At 37.0% G+C, this 25,462-nt stretch overlaps 2 protein-coding genes across 2 annotated transcripts; both read right to left on the reverse strand.

Annotated features, from left to right (window-relative positions):
- Positions 1-701: 701 nt before the first annotated feature.
- LOC128223490 (uncharacterized) lies at positions 702-9,243 on the reverse strand. The gene is made up of 9 exons (XM_052932770.1): positions 9,119-9,243; positions 8,805-8,965; positions 7,851-7,967; positions 7,298-7,441; positions 6,518-6,782; positions 4,782-6,307; positions 4,405-4,640; positions 3,711-3,819; positions 702-868 (listed from the first exon to the last, which is right to left on the reverse strand). The coding sequence occupies exons 2-9, from the start codon at positions 8,944-8,946 to the stop codon at positions 708-710; spliced, it is 2,700 nt and encodes an 899-aa protein (XP_052788730.1). The 5' UTR covers positions 8,947-8,965; positions 9,119-9,243; the 3' UTR covers positions 702-707.
- A 2,910-nt stretch (positions 9,244-12,153) lies between these two features.
- Positions 12,154-22,455, reverse strand: LOC128224517 (monocarboxylate transporter 9-like). Its single transcript, XM_052934385.1, has 8 exons — positions 22,211-22,455; positions 18,637-18,753; positions 18,082-18,225; positions 17,299-17,563; positions 15,833-17,088; positions 15,429-15,664; positions 14,754-14,862; positions 12,154-12,358 (listed from the first exon to the last, which is right to left on the reverse strand). The coding sequence occupies exons 1-8, from the start codon at positions 22,350-22,352 to the stop codon at positions 12,213-12,215; spliced, it is 2,415 nt and encodes an 804-aa protein (XP_052790345.1). The 5' UTR covers positions 22,353-22,455; the 3' UTR covers positions 12,154-12,212.
- Between the last annotated feature and the right edge of the window lie 3,007 nt (positions 22,456-25,462).

Here is a 25,462-nt window from a genome sequence, read left to right on the forward strand (position 1 = left end):
TCAAAAGAAGTTGGAATGAGATATGAAATTCAACATAAAACATATATTAATGAAAATGTTGGAACAAAAAAGGTGTTTTTTAATATTTAATATATGTTTGATGTTTGTTTGTCCTTGACCGCTTTGTTTTTAAACAGGAACATGATAATAGTTTAGGCTACTGGGATTTTCCCTGTATTTTTTATTCTTGCATACCGGACGTGTGTTTCCGGTCATGTGACCAGTGCTGGAAAAACCCGTCTTACATACCCCATGTAAGATGAGTCACGCGCAACAACGAGCTACTTCTTATTTCTTTTATTATAATATTATATTATGGTTTATGAAAAATATATTATGCCATTTCAATAAAGTCAAATATATATGTTTGCAAAACTTTTAATAAAAATTGAAAATAAATAATCGTAAAAAAACGCTATTTTTGGTTATTTAAAATTTCTGCGCTCTATGACGTCAGTCAACAACGTCGCACGCGCTTTTTGGTGTAATTGTACAAAAGTTCGTTTTCTACGTCATTTTTTCCACAAATTGATCAATTAAGATATGCAAGAAAAAATAAGCCTCGTTACCGGCTTACGCACGTGCCCTCATATCCGTCCGGAAACACATGATAGATACTTATATTGTGTTACACATATCAAATCTGAAACCGTTCAAAAGCAAATCCATTTTTTAAAAGTTTTATTTTTAGGAACAAACACAACACTTCAAAGTTTCTTTAGATCAGTGTTTTTGATCCTTTGTTCTCGTTTGATGGCGAGTGTATTGATGACGTTGCCGACGACCAGAATCAGCCCACCGACGAAGAGTGCTCCTCCACCGAAGAAGAAAGCCCCACTGTACCCGTCGTAAATATCCACCAATCTACCTAAAAAAACATATTCCGTGTCTATGAATACATGTACCAGGGTACTCTGTTAATGCAAATGTGATATAGATATTTGAATTTTGGATGCCTGGTGATCCAATCATATACCAGTTTTGTAAACAAATACTATGTATGGTTCCGGTGACATGCCTGAACAGAGAAGAATAGGGTTGGTAAGTCGGAATACCCCCACCCCCTTGCCCTTTAGTCTTATACCTATCCACAGTGGTGGATTTTATTTATAAACGTTTGTTTGCTTCTATCATTGCTCTTGTTTACAAACCTGCCGCCGTAGCTTCCCTCTCATCGCCATCGTTTTCACATACGTCGCCGTTTCTACCCCTTTCGTTGTTTTCCAGCTTCTACTATTTAAATCGCTTAAATTGCTGCTCCCTTCGTCGTTATTTCAATTGCCACTACGGTAAACAACCCCTTCAGTCATTGTTTTCTTCATCTCGTTGGTGATCATATGTCTCCGGTCTCCGATGTTTACAATCTTACCGCCATCGTTTCTCCTTTCATCGCCACTGTTACCATTTATGTGGACGTTACCAGCTGTCATGCTGCTAAAATGTTACAATTATCAACGAAGCCATAACTACTCTGTCGTCGTTGTCTGCTACCAATTTTAGAATTTTGTTTGGTTTACTAGTTATCATTGATTGATCGTCATTATAAATCCATGGTTTATATTTGGCATTCAGGTTACTATTAATTTAACCTTTGCTCTACAACTAATTTAGCGCGAATGTAGACGATGTTTGCATCTTTTTTTGTTTAGTTTTAAATAAAAGTCAATTTAGCGTCATTTTGTTAAACATCCATAATTGTTTTTGCATACAATTGGCACGTAATAAACATAAATAACATTCAGTCCTTGTGCACGCCATATTACACCGCAGCGGAATTAGATGCGTACGAATACTGTAACGCATTTTTAAACCACCCTAAGTTACATTCTAGGATGTTCATGACATCATGTTATATTTTCCCCAGATGTCGTTTGATTTTTTTTCATGCACAAGTTTTACATTTAGGGTCTATCGGGTCACCGGAACCATACATACTTACTTACGCCTTTCGCTTAAAAAGCTTTTAGTGCAGAGAAAGAATGATTAAAGTAAGTCGTCCAGTTGATTCTTTGAATGTTCGACTTCTGTAACTGTCCTTGTAGTTTTCATCATATTATTTGTTTGAGTTCATTAGTTACATAGATCAAAACACAGCATGCAGAACCTGAACGCCATCCAATATGTTTTTTTCCTTCATACATTTTACTTAGAGTATTACATGGTTATACATGGCTTTTGGTTGATAATTGCCCCAGTGGAAGGAATAATTGCCCCGAGGGCTTTAGCCCGAGGGCAATTATTATCACCGGGGCAATTATCAACAAAAAGCCATGGTCCACCATGTATTATCCTGTATAATACATATGTTTTGTCATTTGTCAATGATTTCAAATAGTTTTGAGACGATAATCATTATTGCGGGAACGAATTTCTATAATAAAATGTTACTATTTACATGTATTTTTGTATAAATGACGTCAGTGTGCACTTTTTTGTCTTCGTCGGGCAATTATGCCATAATCGCCCTGACGTGCCGTGATAATCTCATGGGCGGAAACGATAATCATTATTGCGGGAACGAATTTCTATAGTAAAATGTTACTATTTATAGTAACATGTGTATTATTTATAGAATAATACATGGTTGACCATGGCTTTTGGTTGAAAATTGTCCCAGTGGAAGGAATAATTGCCCCGAGGGCTTTAGCGCGAGGGCAATTATTTTCACTGGGGCAATTATCAACCGAAAGCCATGGTCAACCATGTATTATCCTGTATAATGCATATGTTATGTCATTTGTCAATCATTTCAAATGGATTTAAAAACATGATTTTGTGGAATAAAGAGGGATATGCCATATAATTAGCATGTAGTCTGAAAGTCTTAAAAATGAGATATACATTTGTATAAAAAAATGTTTATGAATGGCATAAGCTTTGAAAAATAACGAGTGACTGGAAATCAAAATGGAAAATCTTTTCGTACGTGTTCCCAGAGTAAGCCTGCAATTTTTCCATTCTTCAAATATTCCCTGTTTTACATCGGGATTGTGATGTTCATTTCAATAGCTGAGCACAGCTAGGGTCGATCAAGCCTAGAAGCGGTTTTGTAAGATTCTCGGCTTGAATGACCCTAGCCATTTCGCTGGAATAAATAACATTTCTCAGCGAATAAAGTAAAACAAAACGTTTCAACAAAACATTTCCCTGTCTCACTGCTTCAGACCTTTACCGAATGTAAACATCTGGTTTACGGTTTCGGGTAGTACTCGTTACTGAAACACGGAAGGTGTCATTATTGGTAAAACTAATTTCACTATTATTGCACCGATAGTTCCATTTTAATCCCTTTAAAGCTTTTATTAATGTTTAAATGTTTGACTACCAAAGTATACTGCGGCCATTTGTGTTTTCGAGAAAATGACGTCAGTGTGCACGTTCTCGTCTTAATCAGGCAATTATGCCATAATCGCCCTGATGTTGCGTGATAATCTCACGGGCGAAGACGATAATCATTATTGCGGGAACGAATTTCTATAGTAAAATGTTACTATTTATAGTAACATGTGTATTATACATATGTAATCAACTTGCTTTATTGGGTCGCCGGGCATCAAATGTAACATTATGGTCAATTGAACCATAACATATTGAACTTATTTGTGCGTCGACGACCCTATTTAATAGGTCCATTGTGGGATTTCATGATTTTAAGCAAAAAAGTTTATGGTCATATTCCGCTTTTTTATGTTTAACGTAGATTGATTTACCTGAAACTGTGGGTCCAATAATAACAGCGAAGCACTGTACCGCCATGGACACAGCCAGAGAACTGGCCATCTTGTCCACGCCCAGAATGTCAATCAGTACCACGCTGCCCTGGAAATACATAGTCAATGAGGATTGTTGTAACAAAGAGTTTCCATGGAAACAATCCAATGTCTGGACAGACTCAGAATTTTCGATCAATCGTACCGCATTACATAAATGAGTATAACCTTACAATAGTTTGTTTTGACATGCAAGTACTGTTATATTTATCAATGATTAATCTAGGAGTAAATCACCAGTGTCAAACAATAATGCAAACATTAAATTCGTTTTGTTAAACGAAAATGTTATTTTCATTTCAATTATTTTTTTAACGAAAACCGAAACCGACTTTTTAAACTATCGAAACCCCTACCTGAGGCGGTTTCATCGGTTCGCTCCATCCGAAAACTAGTTTACTTTGAAAACAACATGGCGGAAAGTGATCAACCACGTTTGTTGAAACTCGATCTTTTTGATAACAATGCCTTACAATGCTCCGCCATGTTGTTGAAACTGTACACAAAACTATGCATTTGTTACTTCAAGCAAAACTATCAAACTGGTTTCGAAACTTCTGAAACCATTGAAACCAAACTGAAACTGGTTTGGTATTAACAAAATGCCCCAATTAGAACCATTATTATACACAACCTGTGCCATTTTCGCCCCATTGAACAGTCCGTCTATAACACAGAGAAACGTAAAACCCGAGAAGTTCTGCATGAATGGGAAGCACAGTAGGGTTGCTGCTTGGAAGAACGTGATAATGTTGTAGATGATTGGTCGGTTGTTTCGAAACATCTTCAGATCGAGAACAAACCCGGAAATCACTCGGAACACGGTGTCTGAGGCGGCGTTGATCGACATCAGTGTCGCTGCTTGTATATCTGTAGCAAACATAATCATATAAATTTGAATCTGACTTATATATCACCAAATATGAATGCACACATGTGAAAGGTAAATATATACATGAAATCACCACATAATTAATGTATGTATTCAATTTAGATGTTTTGTCAACTAACCAGTGCATCCTTTGGACTTTGCGAGTGCTGGCAGGAAAAGTCCTCCCGCGGGCAGTGTGAAACAGAACATAGATAACACATAACACACAAACCGGGGATTCTTCAAAATAGACCAGGAGATCCACTTCCGCTTTTTCGGCTTTTCTTTTTCCTGTATTTGATCGTTTTGGATCGACTTAAGTGCTGTTTGACTTTCGTGTAATAAAGTCAATTCATTTTCACATATGCTTTCACTATCTCTGTAACATGCTGCAATGTTATCAGATTCATAATTGATAACGTCTTGATATTTGTTTGGTGTTTCTTTGTGTACACTGTTCACTTGAATTCCAGACATTTCAATAACGATAACATTCCCATTTCTCGGATTTTCTTTTTCACTACCAACACCAACTCTACGTTCATCGTTATTAAATACATCGCTATTATCATTGAGGACATCGCTATTGAGGACTTCACTATTGAGGACATCACTATTGAGGACATAGCTATTGAGGACATCGCTATTGAGGACATCGCTATTGAGAACATCGCTATTGAGGACATCACTATTGAGGACATCGCTATTGAGGACATCACTATTGAGGACATCGCTATTGAGAACATCGCTATTGAGGACATCACTATTGAGGACTTCACTATTGAGGACATCCCTGTTGAGGACATCGCTATTGAGGACATCACTATTGAGGACATCGCTATTGGGGACATCGCTATTGAGGACATCACTGTTGAGGACATCGCTATTGAGGACATCACTATTGAGGACATCGCTATTGAGGACATCACTATTTAGGACATCGCTATTGGGAACATCACTATTGAGGACATCGCTATTGAGGACATCACTGTTGAGGACATCGCTATTGAGGACATCACTATTGAGGACATCACTATTGAGGACATCGCTATTGGGGACATCGCTATTGAGGACATCACTATTGAGGACATCGCTATTAAGGACATCACTATTGAGGACATCACTATTGAGGACATCACTATTGAGAACATCCCTGTTGTGGACATGGCTATTGAACACATCATTATTGAGGACATCACTATTGAGGACATCCCTATTGTGGACATAGCTATTGAGGACATCGCTATTGAGGACATCACTATTGAGGACATCACTATTGAGGACATCACTATTGAGGACATCGCTATTGAGGACATCGCTATTGAGGACATCGCTATTGAGGACATCGCTATTGAGGACATCACTATTGAGGACATCGCTATTGAGGACATCACTATTGAGGACATCGCTATTGAGTATATCACTATTGAGGACATCCCTGTTGTGGACATCGCTATTGAGCACATCATTATTGAGGACATCGCTATTGAGGACATCACTATTGAGGACATCGCTATTGAGGACATCGCTATTAAGGACACCACTATTGAGGACATCGCTATTATTCGATGTCTCGTGGTACGCGTGATCGGGCCGTTTACAAACTTCTGTAGATGTCACTAGAAGTTTATCATATTCAGCCTCTGTATCTGCCCTGTTCTTGTTTCTGTAAATTCCAGCAACGTTATAATATACTAACTAAGTTTGGGAAACATTTCTGTGTTGAAGTTTTGAAAAATCAGTTGAAAAGAAATTGCTTGAAATACATTATAATAGTTTTAAGTAGTTTACCTCGCTTTACAAAGAAGAATTGATAAAATATCGTACACATTTAAATTGGCTTTTGATTTACAGCGAACCGAAAAGAAATTCTTACTTCGAGTTTGTAACGCTCCTCCTGTTGGACTCAATTGGTCTGAATAACGTGCAGGATATGAATATATGCATGGACATGGCCGTCAGAATGAGAAACGTCCCCTGGATACCATATTCTTGAAACAGCAGCTCTACAAGTGGGGTTAGAGCGAACCCGCCGATACTAAATCCCGCCGACGCGATCCCAAAGGCCAGGCTACGACGCTTGTCGAAGTAGTACCCTAGTAAGATTGGGCAGGGCGTCAGAACAAGAGATCTGCCGAAACCTAGGTATGAAATGAATACATTAAGTGACACCGTTTCAGGTATTTTCTAATTCTGATTTAGTCTTTAAGTTAATACTAATCTTTCGTAAAAAAAATGTATTAACAAAACTGAATATTGGCCCTTAACTAAACCTGTACCAAATTTGAGTGGCTGACAAAGACGTCGTAATGAATTGAAGACAAACGAAGTCTAGTCCAACTTTCATATTCTGTTAATTACCCGCAAAGGGTTTTCGACGATAGTAAACAATCACAACATCTTAATCCTGATCAGGTGTGTAGCTAATAAGGGACTAGTTTACACAGACGATACCTTCTTGTCGGACGTGTTTACCACCGATTACACACATACATATCTCTTGTCGGGAATCGAACATGAGTTTCACCAAAGTGTGCCGGCTTCGGTGCTAACTGGACATCGAATACAGTGATTCACATATCGACTCATACAGCCAAGAAGTATGCGCAAGTTATCGCAGATACCACAGTGGTGATTATGTTTTTCAGCTTCTTACCAGACACGATCCCATAGCTGAAGTAAAGGAACGAGATGTTTGGAGAGAAGGCGGTCATGATGACGCCCGTTGCCAGGACAACAACACCTATAGCGGTGATGATCCGGCACTGGAACCGACCGCTCAATATGCTCACGATGGGACCTGAATGGGATACATGTACGTAGTTATAAATGGGACATGGATAGGACAGGAATAGATAAATGCACCGGTAAATTGTGAGCATTGTCAATGAAGCACGTTCAACAAACTTCAAAAATAGTAATTAACAATGATTTTTAATAAGGAAACATTGTGTATTTTTCATAATTGAATCTGACATAAAAATCTGTGTGAGGCCCGCGAATGTGTGTCTTCATTGAATGTGTATAAAAATATTTTCTCGGGCGAGGATGACGTGCAGACAGACGTCGTGTGTAACTGTATTATGTGTAATTATTTGTAAAAGATAAGCTATTAATTATTGCCAGATGTTTAAATTAAGTACATATATATACGAACATTGTTAATTACATACTTTTACAGATGTATACTATTACCAGTTGTTCATTACCAGTGGACAAGCGCATGAAACTCGATAATGACGTCACAAGTGACGTCGCCGTTGCCGTGCCACCAAAACGTTCTTTAAACCTCAGGTAGAACAAGCCATGCGACCGCACGAAGCCACCTTAATATACAAAAGACGGAACATATTTTGAGTATATCACGAAATCTTTCGACAAATTCTCCAAAACAAAAATATAACCGGAATTCTGATTTTGCGATTAATATTGTAGATGAAAGTACTAATCTGCCTTCTACCACACTTCGCCGTATCTATACAAACATTCCATATTAATAATACGCAATTTATATAGATTTATTTCAGTAAGAGTGATGGTCAAATTCCACAAAGTCAGAGAAGTGAAGTTTCTTATAAGGTTAACTAGATTTATCTTATCGTTATTGTCCCGAGTCCAGGTCAGGGTTGACAATGTGAAGAATCTCCGCTTATTAACCTTGCTTGAAAATACTATCTTTGACTTGCTTGTTACAGCTTAGTCGTTCGTGGCTTAAATATAGAGGTTATGTGTGAATTTGAAGGTTACTGGGTTTGGTTTATGTAGTTTCCATTCTATTAGTTCAGTCATATTCAACACGTACAAAACAGCACCTTTGAAAACATTTAAACATCCACACGCACGCGCAAGTACGCGCAGGTACGAACACGCATACATTCACACTTAGCACACACATACACACGTTCGCACGCACACGTTCGCACTCATACACGCAGACATAACCCTCCAACAACACACACACACAACACACGCACGTACGCATACACGCACACATAATCCTGCAACACCACACACACAAACACACATCACACAAAAACACGCACGGACGCATAAACGCACATACTAGTATAGCCCGAACCTACGCAAACCCGATAAAAAAACAACATTTAATAAAAACGCACATACATTCCTCATACAACAATCCTTACGCGGTGCACACTTACCAATAACTGTCCGCAGAATAAGAATGCCTAGGATAATACACCAGCCCCATCCACCATCCGGGGCCTTACTGGTTTCCATGGCAACTGTTTCCACATCCTCGTTGTCATCTTCTTTCTTCCGCTTTCTATTTCCGTCATCCATGCCTGATTGTACTATATTACTTTGCCCATATAGAAATATATATAATATAATTTATAAATAAAATCGAGATCCTACACATGCTCGAAATCTACATTCGAAGATAACTACCACTATCATTAAAATGTTTGAACTGTCTTACGCATATTTTACATAAGATATATGAAGTTCATACCTGTCGGAGAATCAGCTTATCAAAAGTGCAATGAGTACTCCAAGTATATATATATACACTCATATAGCCTGCATTTCTGATTTCCACAATGGTTCGCGTTATCTATAAGTTGACTCAATGACGTGATAAAGACCCAGTGCATTGCACAACATCCAAAGTAATAAACATTTATACAAGTTTACATTTAACATTTGTAAAGCATTGCTACTGATTAAAATATATAAATATAAGGCTAAATATAGGAAAACTAGAAAAATATTCTGTAATGGCTACACATCAATAGATATGTAATGATTACTAGTCGAAAGGTGATGATATAATAGTGAAGACTTGTTCACAAGTTATACAAATATATGCAAACGTTAAAAAGTGGTTAAATGACTAGGAGTTTGCATAATGTTTATAACCCAGATTTAGAACATGTTAATTTAATTATAAAACAGTTCAAGTGTAGAATATTAGAAGAATGTAATCAAGAATTGTCATGTTCCCTGTTTTGGATGTGTATAGATAATTAATAAGTCAACCATTGGATTGTGTTAAATTAAGGGTTTCTGTTACAAACTCATGTAATACTCGACATGTACTGAACGTTTTTATTTATGTTTTAATCAATACCAATACCAAAGATTAATTACAGAAAGCGGCATACGAACGTCTATGGCCATTAAACACATGATCATGGTGATAATACATCACATATACAAACACGCAAAGTTTCAGTCGTACAGTAGAGAACATTGTAGGACCTTATTATTCCCAGATTGTATGTGTGTAAGCAAGAGAATCATATACTTCACAGATTTTGTCGATGACATTGCTGCTTAATAAATTTGATATTAAAAATGTAATGATAATAAGAAATAAAAAATAATGAAAATAAAAAAATAAAATATCATAATAAAAATAATAATAATATAATAATAATAATAAGAAGAAGAAGAAGAAGAACACATATTCTTAAAACTACGCCTTTTACAAAAACAATAAAACATATCCTTGCAACAACAATAACAACAACACCACCATTAATTCTTAAAACTAACGTTTCCTCTATATTTATATTGGTCAGATTGTGTCCCCGAGGGTGAATTATTACAGTATCGTAAATGCTCGACCATTGCTAGTTAATAATTTAAGCATGACAGCCATGTTGAATGGCTAAAAATAAAATTCGACTTACTCCCTGATCTACTACTACTCCGCTTTATTTGAAAAATTTGACATCTTTGGGCAATGACACAAGCGTTTCGTAGATTTATGGCTTCTCTTTATATTGAAATATACAAATTAATAGTATGATTAGGGTTAGGGTTAGAAACTTGCAGTGTATGCAATAGTTTACCAGTTGTATAATGTAGTTAGTGTAATGTTTGATGTCTTTTAGCGTTGCGTCTCTTGTTTGATGTTTACCAGTTGTGTAATGTGGGAGCGAGACAAATCGACCCCTTACAAATCGGCCTACTACCATATCGGTCCCTGAGACATTTCGGCCCTGCCATTTTGGGCCCATAAAAATATTGACTCGTGACTTTTCGGCCCCTTACTGATTTTGAACAGAGACATTTCGGCCCATTAATTGTATTTAAGTTTTTATTTTAAGTATAATCAAATGTTAAAATTTTATTTCAAAAGAAGTTGGAATGAGATATGAAATTCAACATAAAACATATATTAATGAAAATGTTGGAACAAAAAAAGGTGTTTTTTTAATATTTAATATATAATGTATTTGATGTTTGTTTGTCCTTGACCGCTGTGCTTTTAAACAGGAACATGATAATAGTTTAGGCTACTGGGATTTTCCCTGTATTTTTAACCAGGTTTTCAACGAAAACCGGGTTATTAGAATGAGGTTGTCGTTGGGCGGATGGGCGGGCGGGCGTCAAACATTGGTTTCTGCCCAATAACTTTAGTTAGCATTGATAGATATTGACGAAACTTGGTGTGTAAGTTGCTTATGTGAAGAGCTAGCTTGGGATTGCTTTTGAGTGGGGGAGGGGCTAAGGTCAAGGTCACTATTACTTAAAATAGAAAAATGGTCAAGGTCACTGTTACTTAAAAAAGAAAAATGGTTTCTGCCCAATAACTTTAGTTAGCATTGATAGATATTGATACAACTTGGTGTGTAGGTAGCTTATGTACAGAGCTAGCTTGGGATGGCTTTTGAGGGGGGTGGAGCTAAGTTCAAGGTCACTGTTACTATTAATAGAAAAATGGTTACTGCCCATTAACTTTAGTTAGGATTGATAGATATTGACGAAATTTTGTGTGTAGGTACTTGCAGCTTATGTGAAGATCGAGCTTGGAATTTCTTTTGAGGGAGGTGGGGTCAAGGTCACTGTTCTTAAAAATAGAAAAATGTTTTTCTGCCCAACACCTTAGTTAGAATTGATGGATAGTGATGAATTTTAGTGTGAATATAGCTTTATTTATATGAAGCTGCAGATTGAACTTGCTCATACAACAAATTAATTGGCTATAATTTCTGATTGCCCATAACAAAAACCTGCTTTCGTCGCATTGCGGCGCATTTAGTTTATTCTTGCATACCGGACGTGTGTTTCCGGTCATGTGACCAGTGCTGGAAAAACCCATCTTACATACCCCATGTAAGATGAGTCACGCGCAACAACGAGCCACTTCTTATTTCTTTTATTATAATATTATATTATGGTTTATGAAAAACATATTATGCCATTTCAATAAAGTCAAATATATATGTTTGCAAAACTTTTAATAAAAAATGAAAATAAATAATCGTAAAAAAACGCTATTTTTGGTTATTTGAAATTACTGCGCTCTATGACGTCAGTTAACAACGTCGCACGCGCTTTTTGGTGTAATTGTACATAAGTTCGTTTTCTATGTCATTTTTTCCACAAATTGATCAATTAAGATATGCAAGAAAAATTAAGCCTCGTTACCGGCTTACGCAGTGCCCTCGGGTCGGATTTTTCTATCCGTACCGGAAACACATGATAGATACTTAAATTGTGTTACACATATCAAATCTGAAACCGTTCAAAAGCAAATCCATTTTTTAAAAGTTTTATTATTAGTTACAAACACAACACTTCAAAGTTTCTTTAGATCAGTGTTTTTTTATCCTTTGTTCTCGTTTGATGGCGAGTGTATTGATGACGTTGCCGACGACCAGAATCAGCCCACCGACGAAGAGTGCTCCTCCACCGAAGAAGAAAGTCCCACTGTACCCGTCGTAAATATCCACCAATCTACCTAAAAAAACATATTCCGTGTCTATGAATACATGTACCAGGGTACTCTGTTAATGCAAATGTGATATAGATATTTGAATTCTGGATGCCTGGTGATCCAATCATATACCAGTTTTGTAAACAAATACTATGTATGGTTCCGGTGACATGCCTGAACAGAGTAGAATAGGGTTGGTAAGTCGGAATACCCCCACCCCTTGCCCTTTAGTCTTATACCTATCCACAGTGATGGATTTTATTTATAAACGTTTGTTTGCTTCCATCATTGCTCTTGTTTACAAACCTGCCGCCGTAGCTTCCCTCTCATCGCCATCGTTTTCACATACGTCGCCGTTTCTACCCCTTTCGTTGTTTTCCAGCTTCTACTATTCAAATCGCTTAAATTGCGTTTTTGCATACAATTGGCACGTAATAAACATAAATAACATTCAGTCCTTGTGCACGCAATATTACACCGCAGCGGAATTAGATACGTACGAATACTGTAACGCATCTTTAAACCACCCTAAGTTACATTCTAGGATGTTTATGACATCATGTTATATTTTCCCCAGATATCGTTTGATTTTTTTTCATGCACAAGTTTTACATTTAGGGTCTATCGGGTCACCGGAACCATACATACTTACTTACGCCTTTCGCTTAAAAAGCTTTTAGTGCAGAGAAAGAATGATTAAAGAAAGTCGTCCAGTTGATTCTTTGAATGTTCGACTTCTGTAGCAGTCCTTGTAGTTTTCATCATATTATTTGTTTGATTTCATTAGTTACATAGATCAAAACACAACATTCAGAACCTGAACGCCATCCAATATGTTTTTTCCTTCATACATTTTACTTAGAGTATTACATGGTTGACCATGGCTTTTGGTTGATAATTGCCCCAGTGGAAGGAATAATTTCCCCGAGGGCTTTAGCCCGAGGGCAATTATTTTCACCGGGGCAATTATCAACCAAAAGCCATGGTCAACCATGTATTATCCTGTATAATACATATGTTTTGTCATTTGTCAATGATTTCAAATAGATTTTGAGACGATAATCATTATTGCGGGAACGAATTTCTATAATCAAATGTTACTATTTACATGTACTTTTTGTATAAATTACGTCAGTGTGCACGTTTTTGTCTTCGTCAGGCAATTATGCCATAATCGCCCTGACGTACCGTGATAATCTCATGGGCGGAGACGATAATCATTATTGCGGGAACGAATTTCTATAGTAAAATGTTACTATTTATAGTAACATGTGCATTATTTATAGAATAATACATGGTTGACCATGGCTTTTGGTTGAAAATTGTCCCAGTGGAAGGAATAATTGCCCCGAGGGCTTTAGCGCGAGGGCAATTATTTTCACTGGGGCAATTATCAACCGAAAGCCATGGTCAACCATGTATTATCCTGTATAATACATATGTTATGTCATTTGTCAATTATTTCAAATGGATTTAAAAACATGATTGTGTGGAATAAAGAGGGATATGTCATATAATTAGCATGTAGTCTGAAAGTCTTAAAAATGAGATATACATTTGTATAAGAAAATGTTTATGAATGGCATAAGCTTTGAAAAATAACGAGTGACTGGAAATCAAAATGGCAAATCTTTTCGTACGTGTTCCCAGAGTAAGCCTGTAATTTTTCCATTCTTCAAATATTCCCTGTTTTACATCGGGATTGCGATGTTCATTGTAGTAGGTGAGCACAGCTAGGGTCGATCAAGCCTAGAAGCAGTTTTGTAAGATTCTTGGCTTGAATGACCCTAGCCATTTCGCTGGAATAAATAACATTTCTCAGCGAATAAAGTAAAACAAAACGTTTCAACAAAACATTTCCCTGTCTCACTGCTTTATGACCTTTACCGAATGTAAACATCCGGTTTACGGTTTCGGGTAGTACTCGTTACTGAAACACGGAAGGTGTCATTATTGGTAAACTAATTTCACTATTATTGCACCGATAGTTCCATTTTAATCCCTTTAAAGCTTTTATTAATGTTTAAATGTTTGACTACCAAAGTATACTGTGGCCATTTTTATTTTCGAGAAAATGACGTCAGTGTGCACGTTCTCGTCTTAATCAGGCAATTATGCCCGCCCTGATGTTGCGTAATAATCTCACGGGCGAAGACGATAATCATTATTGCGGGAACGAATTTTTATAGTAAAATGTTACTATTTATAGTAACATGTGTATTATACATATGTAATCAACTTGCTTTATTGGGTCGCCGGGCATCAAATGTAACATTATGGTCAATTGAACCATAACATATTGAACTTATTTGTGCGTCGACTACCCTATTTAATAGGTACATTGTGGGGTTTCATGATTTTAAGCAAAAAAGTTTATGGTCATATTCCGCTTTTTTATGTTTAACGTAGATTGATTTACCTGAAACTGTGGGTCCAATAATAACAGCGATGCACTGTACCGCCATGGACACAGCCAGAGAACTGGCCATCTTGTCCACGCCCAGAATGTCAATCATTACCACACTGCCCTGGAAATACATAGTCAATGAGGATTGTTGTAACAAAGAGTTTCCATGGAAACAATCCAATATCTGAACAGACTCAGAATTTTCGGTCAATCGTACCGCATTACATAAATGAGTATAACCTTACATTAGTTTGTTTTGACATGCAAGTACTGTTATAGGAGTAAATCACCAGTGTCAAACAATAATTCAAACATTAAATGCGTTTTGTTAAACGAAAATGTCATTTTCATTTCAATTTTTTTTTAACGTAAACCGAAACCGACTTTTTAAACTATCGAAACCCCTACCTGAGGCGGTTTCATCGGTTCGCTCCATCCGAAAACTAGTTTACTTTGAAAACAACATGGCGGAAAGTGATCAACCACGTTTGTTGAAACTCAATCTTTTTGATAACAATGCCTTACAATGCTCCGCCATGTTGTTGAAACTGTACACAAAACTATGCATTTGTTACTTCAAGCCAAACTATCAAACTGGTTCCGAAACTTCTGAAACCATTGAAACCAAACTGAAACTGGTTTGGTATTAACAAAAATGCCCCAATTAGAACCATTATTATACACAACCTGTGCCATTTTCGCCCCATTGAACAGTCCGTCTATAACACAGAGAAACGTAAAACCCGAGAAGTTCTGCATGAATGGGAAGCACAGTAGGGCGGCTGCTTGGAAGAACGTGATAATGTTGTAGATGATTGGTCGGTTGTTTCGAAACATCTTCAGATCGAGAACAAATCCGGAAATCACTCGGAACACGGTGTCTGAGGCGGCGTTGATCGACATCAGTGTCGCTGCTTGGATATCTGTAACAAACATAATCATATAAATTTGAATCTGACTTATATATTACTTCGTTTATAAAAACGTGTACCATTATGAAATATGAATGCACACATGTGAAAGGTAGATATATACATGAAATCACCACATAATTAATGTATGTATTCAATTTAGATGTTTTGTCAACTAACCAGTGCATCCTTTGGACTTTGCGAGTGCTGGCAGGAAAAGTCCTCCCGCGGGCAGTGTGAAACAGAACATAGATAACACATAACACACAAACCGGGGATTCTTCAAAATAGACCAGGAGATCCACTTCCGCTTTTTCGGCTTTTCTTTTTCCTGTATTTGATCGTTTTGGATCGACTTAAGTGCTGTTTGACTTTCGTGTAATAAAGTCAATTCATTTTCACATATGCTTTCACTATCTCTGTAACATGCTGCAATGTTATCAGATTCATAATTGATAACGTCTTGATATTTGTTTGGTGTTTCTTTGTGTACATTGTTCACTTGAATTCCAGACATTTCAATAACGATAACATTCCCATTTCTCGGATTTTCTTTTTCACTACCAACACCAACTCTACGTTCATCGTTATTAAATACATCGCTATTACTATTGAGGACATCACTATTGAGGACATCGCTATTGAGGACATCGCTATTGAGGACATCACCATTGAGGACATCGCTATTGAGGACATCACTATTGAGGACATCACTATTGAGGACATCGCTATTGAGGACATCGCTATTGAGGACATCACTATTGAGGACATCGCTATTGAGAACATCACTGTTGAGGACATCGCTATTGAGGATATCACTATTGAGGACATCGCTATTGAGGACATCACTATTGAGGACATCACTATTGAGGACATCACTATTGAGGACATCGCTATTGAGGACATCGCTATTGAGGACATCGCTATTGAGGACATCACTATTGAGGACATCACTATTGAGGACATCACTGTTGAGGACATCGCTATTGAGGATATCACTATTGAGGACATCGCTATTGAGGACATCGCTATTGAGCACATCACTATTGAGGACATCCCTGTTGTGGACATCGCTATTGAGGACATCATTATTGAGGACATCGCTATTGAGGACATCGCTATTGAGGACATCGCTATTGAGGACATCCCTGTTGTGGACATCGCTATTGAGCACATCACTATTGAGGACATCCCTGTTGTGGACATCGCTATTGAGCACATCACTATTGAGGACATCACTATTGAGGACATCGCTATTGAGGACATCGCTATTGAGAACATCACTATTGAGGACATCGCTATTAAGGACACCACTATTGAGGACATCGCTATTATTCGATGTCTCGTGGTACGCGTGATCGGGCCGTTTACAAACTACTGTAGATGTCCCTAGAAGTTTACCATATTCAGCCTCTGTATCTGCCCTGTTCTTGTTTCTGTAAAACCCAGCAACGTTATAATATACTAACTAAATTTGGGAAACATTTCTTTGTTGAAGTTTTGAAAAATCAGTTGAAAAGAAATTGCTTGAAATACATTATAATAGTTTTAAGTAGTTTACCTCGCTTTACAAAGAAGAATTGATAAAATATCGTACACATTTAAATTGGCTTTTGATTTACAGCGAACCGAAAAGAAATACTTACTTCGAGTTTGTAACGCTCCTCCTGTTGGACTCAATTGGTCTGAATAACGTGCAGGATATGAATATATGCATGGACATGGCCGTCAGAATGAGAAACGTCCCCTGGATACCATATTCTTGAAACAGCAGCTCTACAAGTGGGGTTAGAGCGAACCCGCCGATACTAAATCCCGCCGATGCGATCCCAAAGGCCAGGCTACGACGCTTGTCGAAGTAGTACCCTAGTAAGATTGGGCAGGGCGTCAGAACAAGAGATCTGCCGAAACCTAGGTATGAAATGAATACATTAAGTGACACCGTTTCAGGTATTTTCTAATTCTGATTTAAGTTTATACTAATCTTTCGTAAAAAAGAAAAAAAAAAATGTATTAACAAAACTGAATATTGGCCCTTAACTAAACCTGTACCAAATTTGAGTGGCTGACAAAGACGTCGTAATGAATTGAAGACAAACGAAGTCTAGTCCAACTTTCATATTCTGTTAATTACCCGCAAAGGGTTTTCGACGATAGTAAACAGTCACAACATCTTAATCCTGATCAGGTGTGTAGCTAATAAGAGACTAGTTTACACAGACGATACCTTCTTGTCGGACGTGTTTACCACCGATTAAACACACACATATCTCTTGTCGGGAATCGAACATGAGTTTCACCAAAGTGTGCCGGCTTCGGTGCTAACTGGACATCGAATACAGTGATACACATATCGACTCATACAGCCAAGAAGTATGCGCAAGTTATCGCAGATACCACAGTGGTGATTATGTTTTTCAGCTTCTTACCAGACACGATCCCATAGCTGAAGTAAAGGAACGAGATGTTTGGAGAGAAGGCGGTCATGATGACGCCCGTTGCCAGGACAACAACACCTATAGCGGTGATGATCCGGCACTGGAACCGACCGCTCAATATGCTCACGATGGGACCTGAATGGGAAACATGTACGTAGTTATAAATGGGACATGGATAGGACAGGAATAATTGTGGATAGGACGGTAAATTGTGAGCATTGTCAATGAAGGACGTTCAACAAACTTCAAAATTAGTAATTAACAATGATTTTTAATAAGGAAACATTGTGTATTTTTCATAATTGAATCTGACATAAAAATCTGTGTGAGGCCCGCGAATGTGTGTCTTCAATGAATGTGTATAAAAATATTTTCTCGGGCGAGGATGACGTGCAGACAGACGTCGTGTGTAACTGTAGTAAGTGTAATTATTTGTTAAAGATAAGCTATTAATTATTGCCAGATGTTTAAATTAAGTACATATATATACGAACATTGTTAATTACATACTTTTACAGATGTATACTATTATCAGTTGTTCATTACCAGTGGACAATTGCATGAAACTCGATAATGACATCACAAGTGACGTCGCCGTTGCCGTGCCACCAAAACGTTCTTTAAACCTCAGGTAGAACAAGCCATGCGACCGCACGAAGCCACCTTAATATACAAAAGACATATTTTGAGTATATCACGAAATCTTTCGACAAATTCTCCAAAACAAAAATATAACCGGAATTCTGATTTTGCGATTAATATTGTAGATGAAAGTACTAATCTGCCTTCTACCACACTTCTATACAAACATTCCATATTTATAATACGCAATTTATATAGATTTATTTCAGTAAGAGTGATGGTCAAATTCTACAAAGTCAGTGAAGTGAAGTTTCTTATAAGGTTAACTAGATTTATCTTATCGTTATTGTCCCGAGTCCAGGTCAGGGTTGACAAGGTAAAGAATCTCCGCTTATTTATGGAGGCTATTCGTTGCCAAAAGTCCAGACGTGTAATTCCCACAATGTACTTCTTAATCGTACTAAATATCTCTTACATTTGTCAATGTAGACGTGCTATTTGTTGTTTCTATTCGTCAGTTGTTCCGTATTGATTTGTCATTTGTCATTATAGTAGTCAAAATGTATATTTGTCAGATCGTATAACTTGCCTTTAACAATATGATGATGTAATTTAGAAAGCCGAATCATGCATATGTAAAACTGCAATCCTACAGTCGACATTCGCATTCGTAAAATGAACATATGCAGTCCAACAAGTCCAGGTTTACAAAAGTCAATTGACAAGTTCAGAATTACAAGGATAGACGATTCGCTTATACCTTATATGGTAAATGTCACCGAAAGAAACGAAGGTGAATGGGCGGAGCTAACGAATCAGATTTTCTTTCGTTTATTTCCGTGGAATCAAGCAAGGGAGATAACATCTTCGCCTACCTCCTGTAAATTCCCGGTTGTAAGTCCGAGTACTCTCTCTTATTTCACAATAAAAACTAAAATTAACTTCATCTTTTATTTTATTTTGACGATCAATGTTCCTAAATGGGTTTTAAATCACCATATTATTTAGTCGATTGCAGTTGGGTGTATCTGAGCTGGGCTCACGAACCCAGATTTATACTGCCACTGTCAGTTTTTTTTTACTTATATACCCAAGCAGGCAAAAATTGTTCATTTATTTTATTTACAAGTGGACCATGGGCGGGTCGTTCAGTGTGTGTGTGTGGGGGGGGGGGGGAGCTGAAGGGCCTGTGTGCCCCCCCCCCCCAGTTGGCCCGCAAGTAAACTTATTATTTTTTTGTCAATATTTCTCAGAAAAAAAGTACTTAATTACGCCATAATGCACCAATTCAGACTAAAAATATTTGATATATTCTATTAATATTTGATATATTAACCCCACTTTCCACATATTAATGTCATGCCCACTCGAGGGATCATGTTCAAAAATTTGTGCCCTTAAGTAACGCCCCTCTAACGCAAGTCCCTGTTCAAAACCTGCTCCAGCAAACCCACGAAACTTTTGATGGACATCATTATACATTTACTATCTTAATAAGCATGTATGGTGTAAACGTGTATTTTCAATACATCATTGAAACAAAATATCCATGTGGATGGAAGAACAGCCCTCCAACCCACTTGTGTCCCCCAGTTATGAATTACGGTATCTGCCACTGTGAACCATAACAATCAAGTGGGGGATTTCAAGAACATGAAAAAATAGATATCGTGAGTCTTAGATTAGAAAAACAAACGCGCGATTTTTCCCCTCCAAAAGGGCTAGGTCCGCTTCACCTTAATGTGAAAAAAGCCCTGACTGTTGAGTGTGGGTGGGGTATAAAAGCTAGCAGCAAGTAATAATTGTTTATTAGCAATAAATTGACTTCATCATTAAAATGCTTTATTAATTACCTATAAAATAATATTCGTTACAGTATAATGTACGAGTTATATGAAGTTGTAATCTTAGTGTATTTTATCCATACAGTTCCAGCTACCAGGTAAGAAACCTCTGGGGCATCTTAGTGAATAATTTCCACTTAATGAAAATTTAGATTTTTTTCTTCGTAAATTTTAAATTATCTAATATTACTTGCAATCTTAAACATTGCAAAAAGGCAAGAAAGTGTCCTCTAATGGTTGAATTTAAAATAGTGTTTATAGTAATTTAAAGCTGCACTCTCACAGATTGACAGTTTTGACAACCTTTTTTTGTCCCAGACTCGGCTGATTTTGGCAGCAATGCTTTCTATACAAATAAGATTACTCACAATAAAACAGATCTAAATTGTTTGGAAAACTGCCGACATTTTTCATTTTTCTTAAAACGTTACTGTAGTATCACTTTTAGCCATAAAACATCAATTTGCGAACGTAAAACTGAAAAACTGTATCTGATCTTTTGTCAGCAGTTTTATACCACTGGTATCCAGACATTTACGCAAAAATTGGCTAATTCCAAAACAAAAAATAAAAATAGTTGTCAACAGGGCCAAACTGTGAGAGTGCAGCTTTAAAAGAAAAATAAGACAATGGGACTTTTCATTTTTGAAGTATAATTTAATGCTAATGGCTTACATTTTGTTGTGTTTGAGTCAAGTATCATTTTGCATACATCTCATTTCATGTCATATGTGCGTATTAATTACTATTATATAGACAAAAACATATTGTAATATCATATATTATTTTATTCGACATGAAATAATTTATAATCCATCCTGTTTCCAAATCATAGTCCATAGTGTCATAATATAGATGATTCGTAATGTCCATCATAAGGTTCGCAATGTCCATGGTCCAAAGTATCCATAATTGGTTTAAATAGAGCCGAGTGATAGCGGAAATTTCCGAAAGACGTAAGGAGGAGTTAAGACATGGTTAAGGCGGAGCTATCTATAAATAAAATTAAATTCATCTCATGTTCAACTGCGAATGAAAAGTTACCACCATAAAATGTATTTTGTAGAACTACGAACTGAAATCTGTCTTCTACACACCGCAATGTAAAACCCGGCATGTGACTTTCACAGAATGACGTGTGTTTTAACATACACAACTTTATAAACACGACTGAATCGTCTGATGAATAGATGCAACGAAAATAAAACTCCAATCGGTACAATGAAAAATGAAAATGTGCAGTGTAAAATGTAAACATACAACCGAGGAGTTGGCGGTTGTAAAATGTAAATTGGTAAATCATCAATGATACAAACCTAAAATACAAACATACACGTCTAGACTTTTGGCAACGAATAGCCTCCATACACGCACGCGCAAGTACGCGCAGGTACGAACACGCATACATGCACACTTAGCACACACATACACACGTTCGCACGCACACGTTCGCACGCGTATATACAGGCAGACATAACCCTCCAACAACACACACAACACACGCACGTACGCATAGACGCACACATAATCCTGCAACACCACACACACAAACACACAACACACAAAAACACGCACGGACGCATAAACGCACATACTAGTATAGCCCGAACCTACGCAAACCCGATAAAAAAAAACATTTAATAAAAACGCACATACATTCCTCATACATCAATCCTTACGCGGTGCACACTTACCAATAACTGTCCGCAGAATAAGAATGCCTAGGATAATACACCAGCCCCAACCACCATCCAGGGCCTTACTGGTTTCCATGGCAACTGTTTCCACATCCTCGTTGTCATCTTCTTTCTTCCGCTTTCCATTTCCGTCATCCATGCCTGATTGTACTATATTACTTTGCCCATATAGAAATATATATAATATAATTTATAAATAAAATCGAGATCCTACACATGCTCGAAATCTACATTCGAAGATAACTACCACTATCATTAAAATGTTTGAACTGCCTTACGCATATTTTACATAAGATATATGAAGTTCATCCCTGTCGGAGAATCAGCTTATCAAAAGTGCACTGAGTACTCCAAGTATATATATACACTTATATAGCCTGCATTTCTGATTTCCACAATGTTTCGCGTTATCTATAAGTTGACTCAATGACGTGATAAAGACCCAGTGCATTGCACAACATCCAAAGTAATAAACATTTATACAAGTTTACATTTAACATTTGTAAAGCATTGCTACTGATTAAAATATATAAATATAATGCTAAATATAGGAAAACTAAAAAAATATTCTGTAATGGCTATACATCAATAGATATGTAATGGTTACTAGTCGAAAGGTGATGATATAATAGTGAGGACTTGTTCACAAGTTATACAAATATATGCAAACGTTAAAAAGTGGTTAAATGACTAGTAGTTTGCATAATGTTTATAACCCAGATTTAGAACATGTTAATTTATTTATAAAACAGTTCAAGTGTAGAATATTAGAAGAATGTAATCAAGAATTGTCATGTTCCCTGTTTTGGATGTGTATAAATAATTATAAGTCAACCATTGGATTTTGTTAAATTAAGGGTTTCTGTAACAAACTCATGTTATACTCGACATGTACTGAACGCTTTTATTTATGTTTTAATCAATACCAATATCAAAGATTAATTATTTCTGTATTTCTGCTCGATTCCCTTTGTTATTAATGCTGTTCTTCGCATTATCAATACTTCATAACAACTGTAGTATACTTTCATTGAAATCAAACTTGCCTAGTTCCTATAATGCCCATCTCCTCATCTCTTTTGGAACTTCGACGTATATTGTAGGCGAAACATATTGTAGAAACGCAAGATTTTCATATCAGTGTACCTGTAGCATACTTCTGTTTGCTGCACTTAGTTGGTTAGGATATCTTCTACTATTATCCGGTGACATTCACCCGAATCCTGGCCCAAGCTCAATAAACACCACTTCTTCTGACAGTTCGGTCAGGGACAACTCTTGTAACCTATCGAAGTTTTTAAGTAGTCCTAGCTATTTTTCTGTCTTGCATTACAATGTTCAAAGTCTAGTACCGAAATTGGACTTACTGTCCAGTGAACTTTGCTCTTTCGATATACTTACATTTTCTGAAACTTGGCTTTCTGACGTCATCTCTGATGATGACATCATCATAAATGGTTTTTCTAGACCAGTTCGTAGAGATCGGCATGGAGGTTCGTACGGTGGTATTGTCGCTTATATTAAAGATGGTATTAGTTTTGTCCAAAGAAATGATCTTGAGTTATTTGATGTTGAATGTCTCTAGTTAGAAGTCAAGATCAGTAGAACAAAAAGTTTACTTGTTGGCGTTTTCTATCGCCCTCCCAATTCTAAAAACAACTATTATAAACTCATTGAGGATTCAATCGGGCTTGCGAGAGAAAGCGGGATCGATGATATTATTATAACTGGCGACTTCAATCTCAACACACTTCATGATGTTTCTCGTCGTAAAATACAATCATTGTCTCAACAATTTGGACTTCAGCAAGTCATTTCGGAGCCAACGCATTTTACCGAACATTCATCGTCGATTATCGACCTTTTATTTGTATCCAATCAAAACTCTCTAGTTCATAGTGGTTTCAGTGATCCATTAATCGACCATAACATTCGTTTTCATTGTCCTATATTTGGAATATTCAGATATCATAGACCAGTTAAAAAAATAATTCGACGTCTTATATGGAAATACGACAATGGAGATTATGAATCATTACGACAGAAACTATCGGATGTTGATTGGTCAGCTGTGAAGTGTAATAATGTTAATGACTTTACTTCAAATCTTACAAAAACCATCACTTATATTGCTAGCTGTTGTATTCCAAGCAAGGTTGTTAATGTTAATCATAAAGATCCCCCATGGATGAATGCTGATATTAAATTAAAAATTCGAAAACGCAAAAGGGCGTTCAGAAAGGCTAGGTCCAGTAATAATCCAGTACACTGGTTAAAGTTCCGTGGTCTTAGAAATGAAGTTGTTGCTCTGATTCGTCGGTCCAAATCCTTGTATTTTGATAATCTTGCTTCCAAACTCAAATCCAGCGAAATTAGTTCGAAAGATTGGTGGAAAACTCTTAAATCCTTCATTAGTCCGGATACATCCAAAGCTATTCCTCCACTCCTTAACCCAGCTGATGGAGAACTAAAGACAGACGAACAAGATAAGGCCGATATTCTGAACGAATGTTTTGTTCGTCAAACATACATTGACGACTCCAGTCAAACTTTGCCTCTGCTTGATTCAAATCCTACTCATGATATTCTTAATAACATCCACATTACGCCATCTGAAGTAAAAGATGCGATAAGTTGCCTGGTTGTGGGTAAAGCATCTGGTCCTGACGGAGTAAGCAATCGCATTCTTCTCGAAGCCTCTGCTCAACTCAGTCAGCCTTTGTGTGATCTGTTTAATGATTCATTAAATACTTCTATTATGCCGTCAAGTTGGAAGTGTTCAAATGTTTGTGCAATTTTCAAAAAGGGTGATCCTTCAGACCAATCAAATTATCGTCCAATATCACTCCTAAATACTATGGAAAAGGTCTTTGAACGGATTATATTTAAATATGTCTTTAACTTTCTCCGTGATACTCACTTCTTTACATGTTTTCAATCCGGTTTCATGCCCGGTGACTCTACCGTTAATCAACTAACATATATCTATAATAAGTTCTGCCATGCCCTTGACGAAGGTCTTGAAATAAGAGTTGTTTTCTTTGATATAAGTAAAGCTTTTGACAAGGTTTGGCACCGTGGCCTTTTGTACAAACTCGAACATGCAGGCATATGTGGTTCACTTCTTTCTTGGTTTTCAAATTACTTGGAATACCGTCGACAAAGAGTGGTTATTCCAGGAGCCTCTTCATCATTTTCTGAGATTAAGGCTGGTTTACCCCAAGGCTCTATTTTAGGCCCCCTTTTGTT

This window comes from Mya arenaria, chromosome 17 (assembly GCF_026914265.1).
Source record: "Mya arenaria isolate MELC-2E11 chromosome 17, ASM2691426v1".
NCBI lineage: Eukaryota > Metazoa > Mollusca > Bivalvia > Myida > Myidae > Mya > Mya arenaria.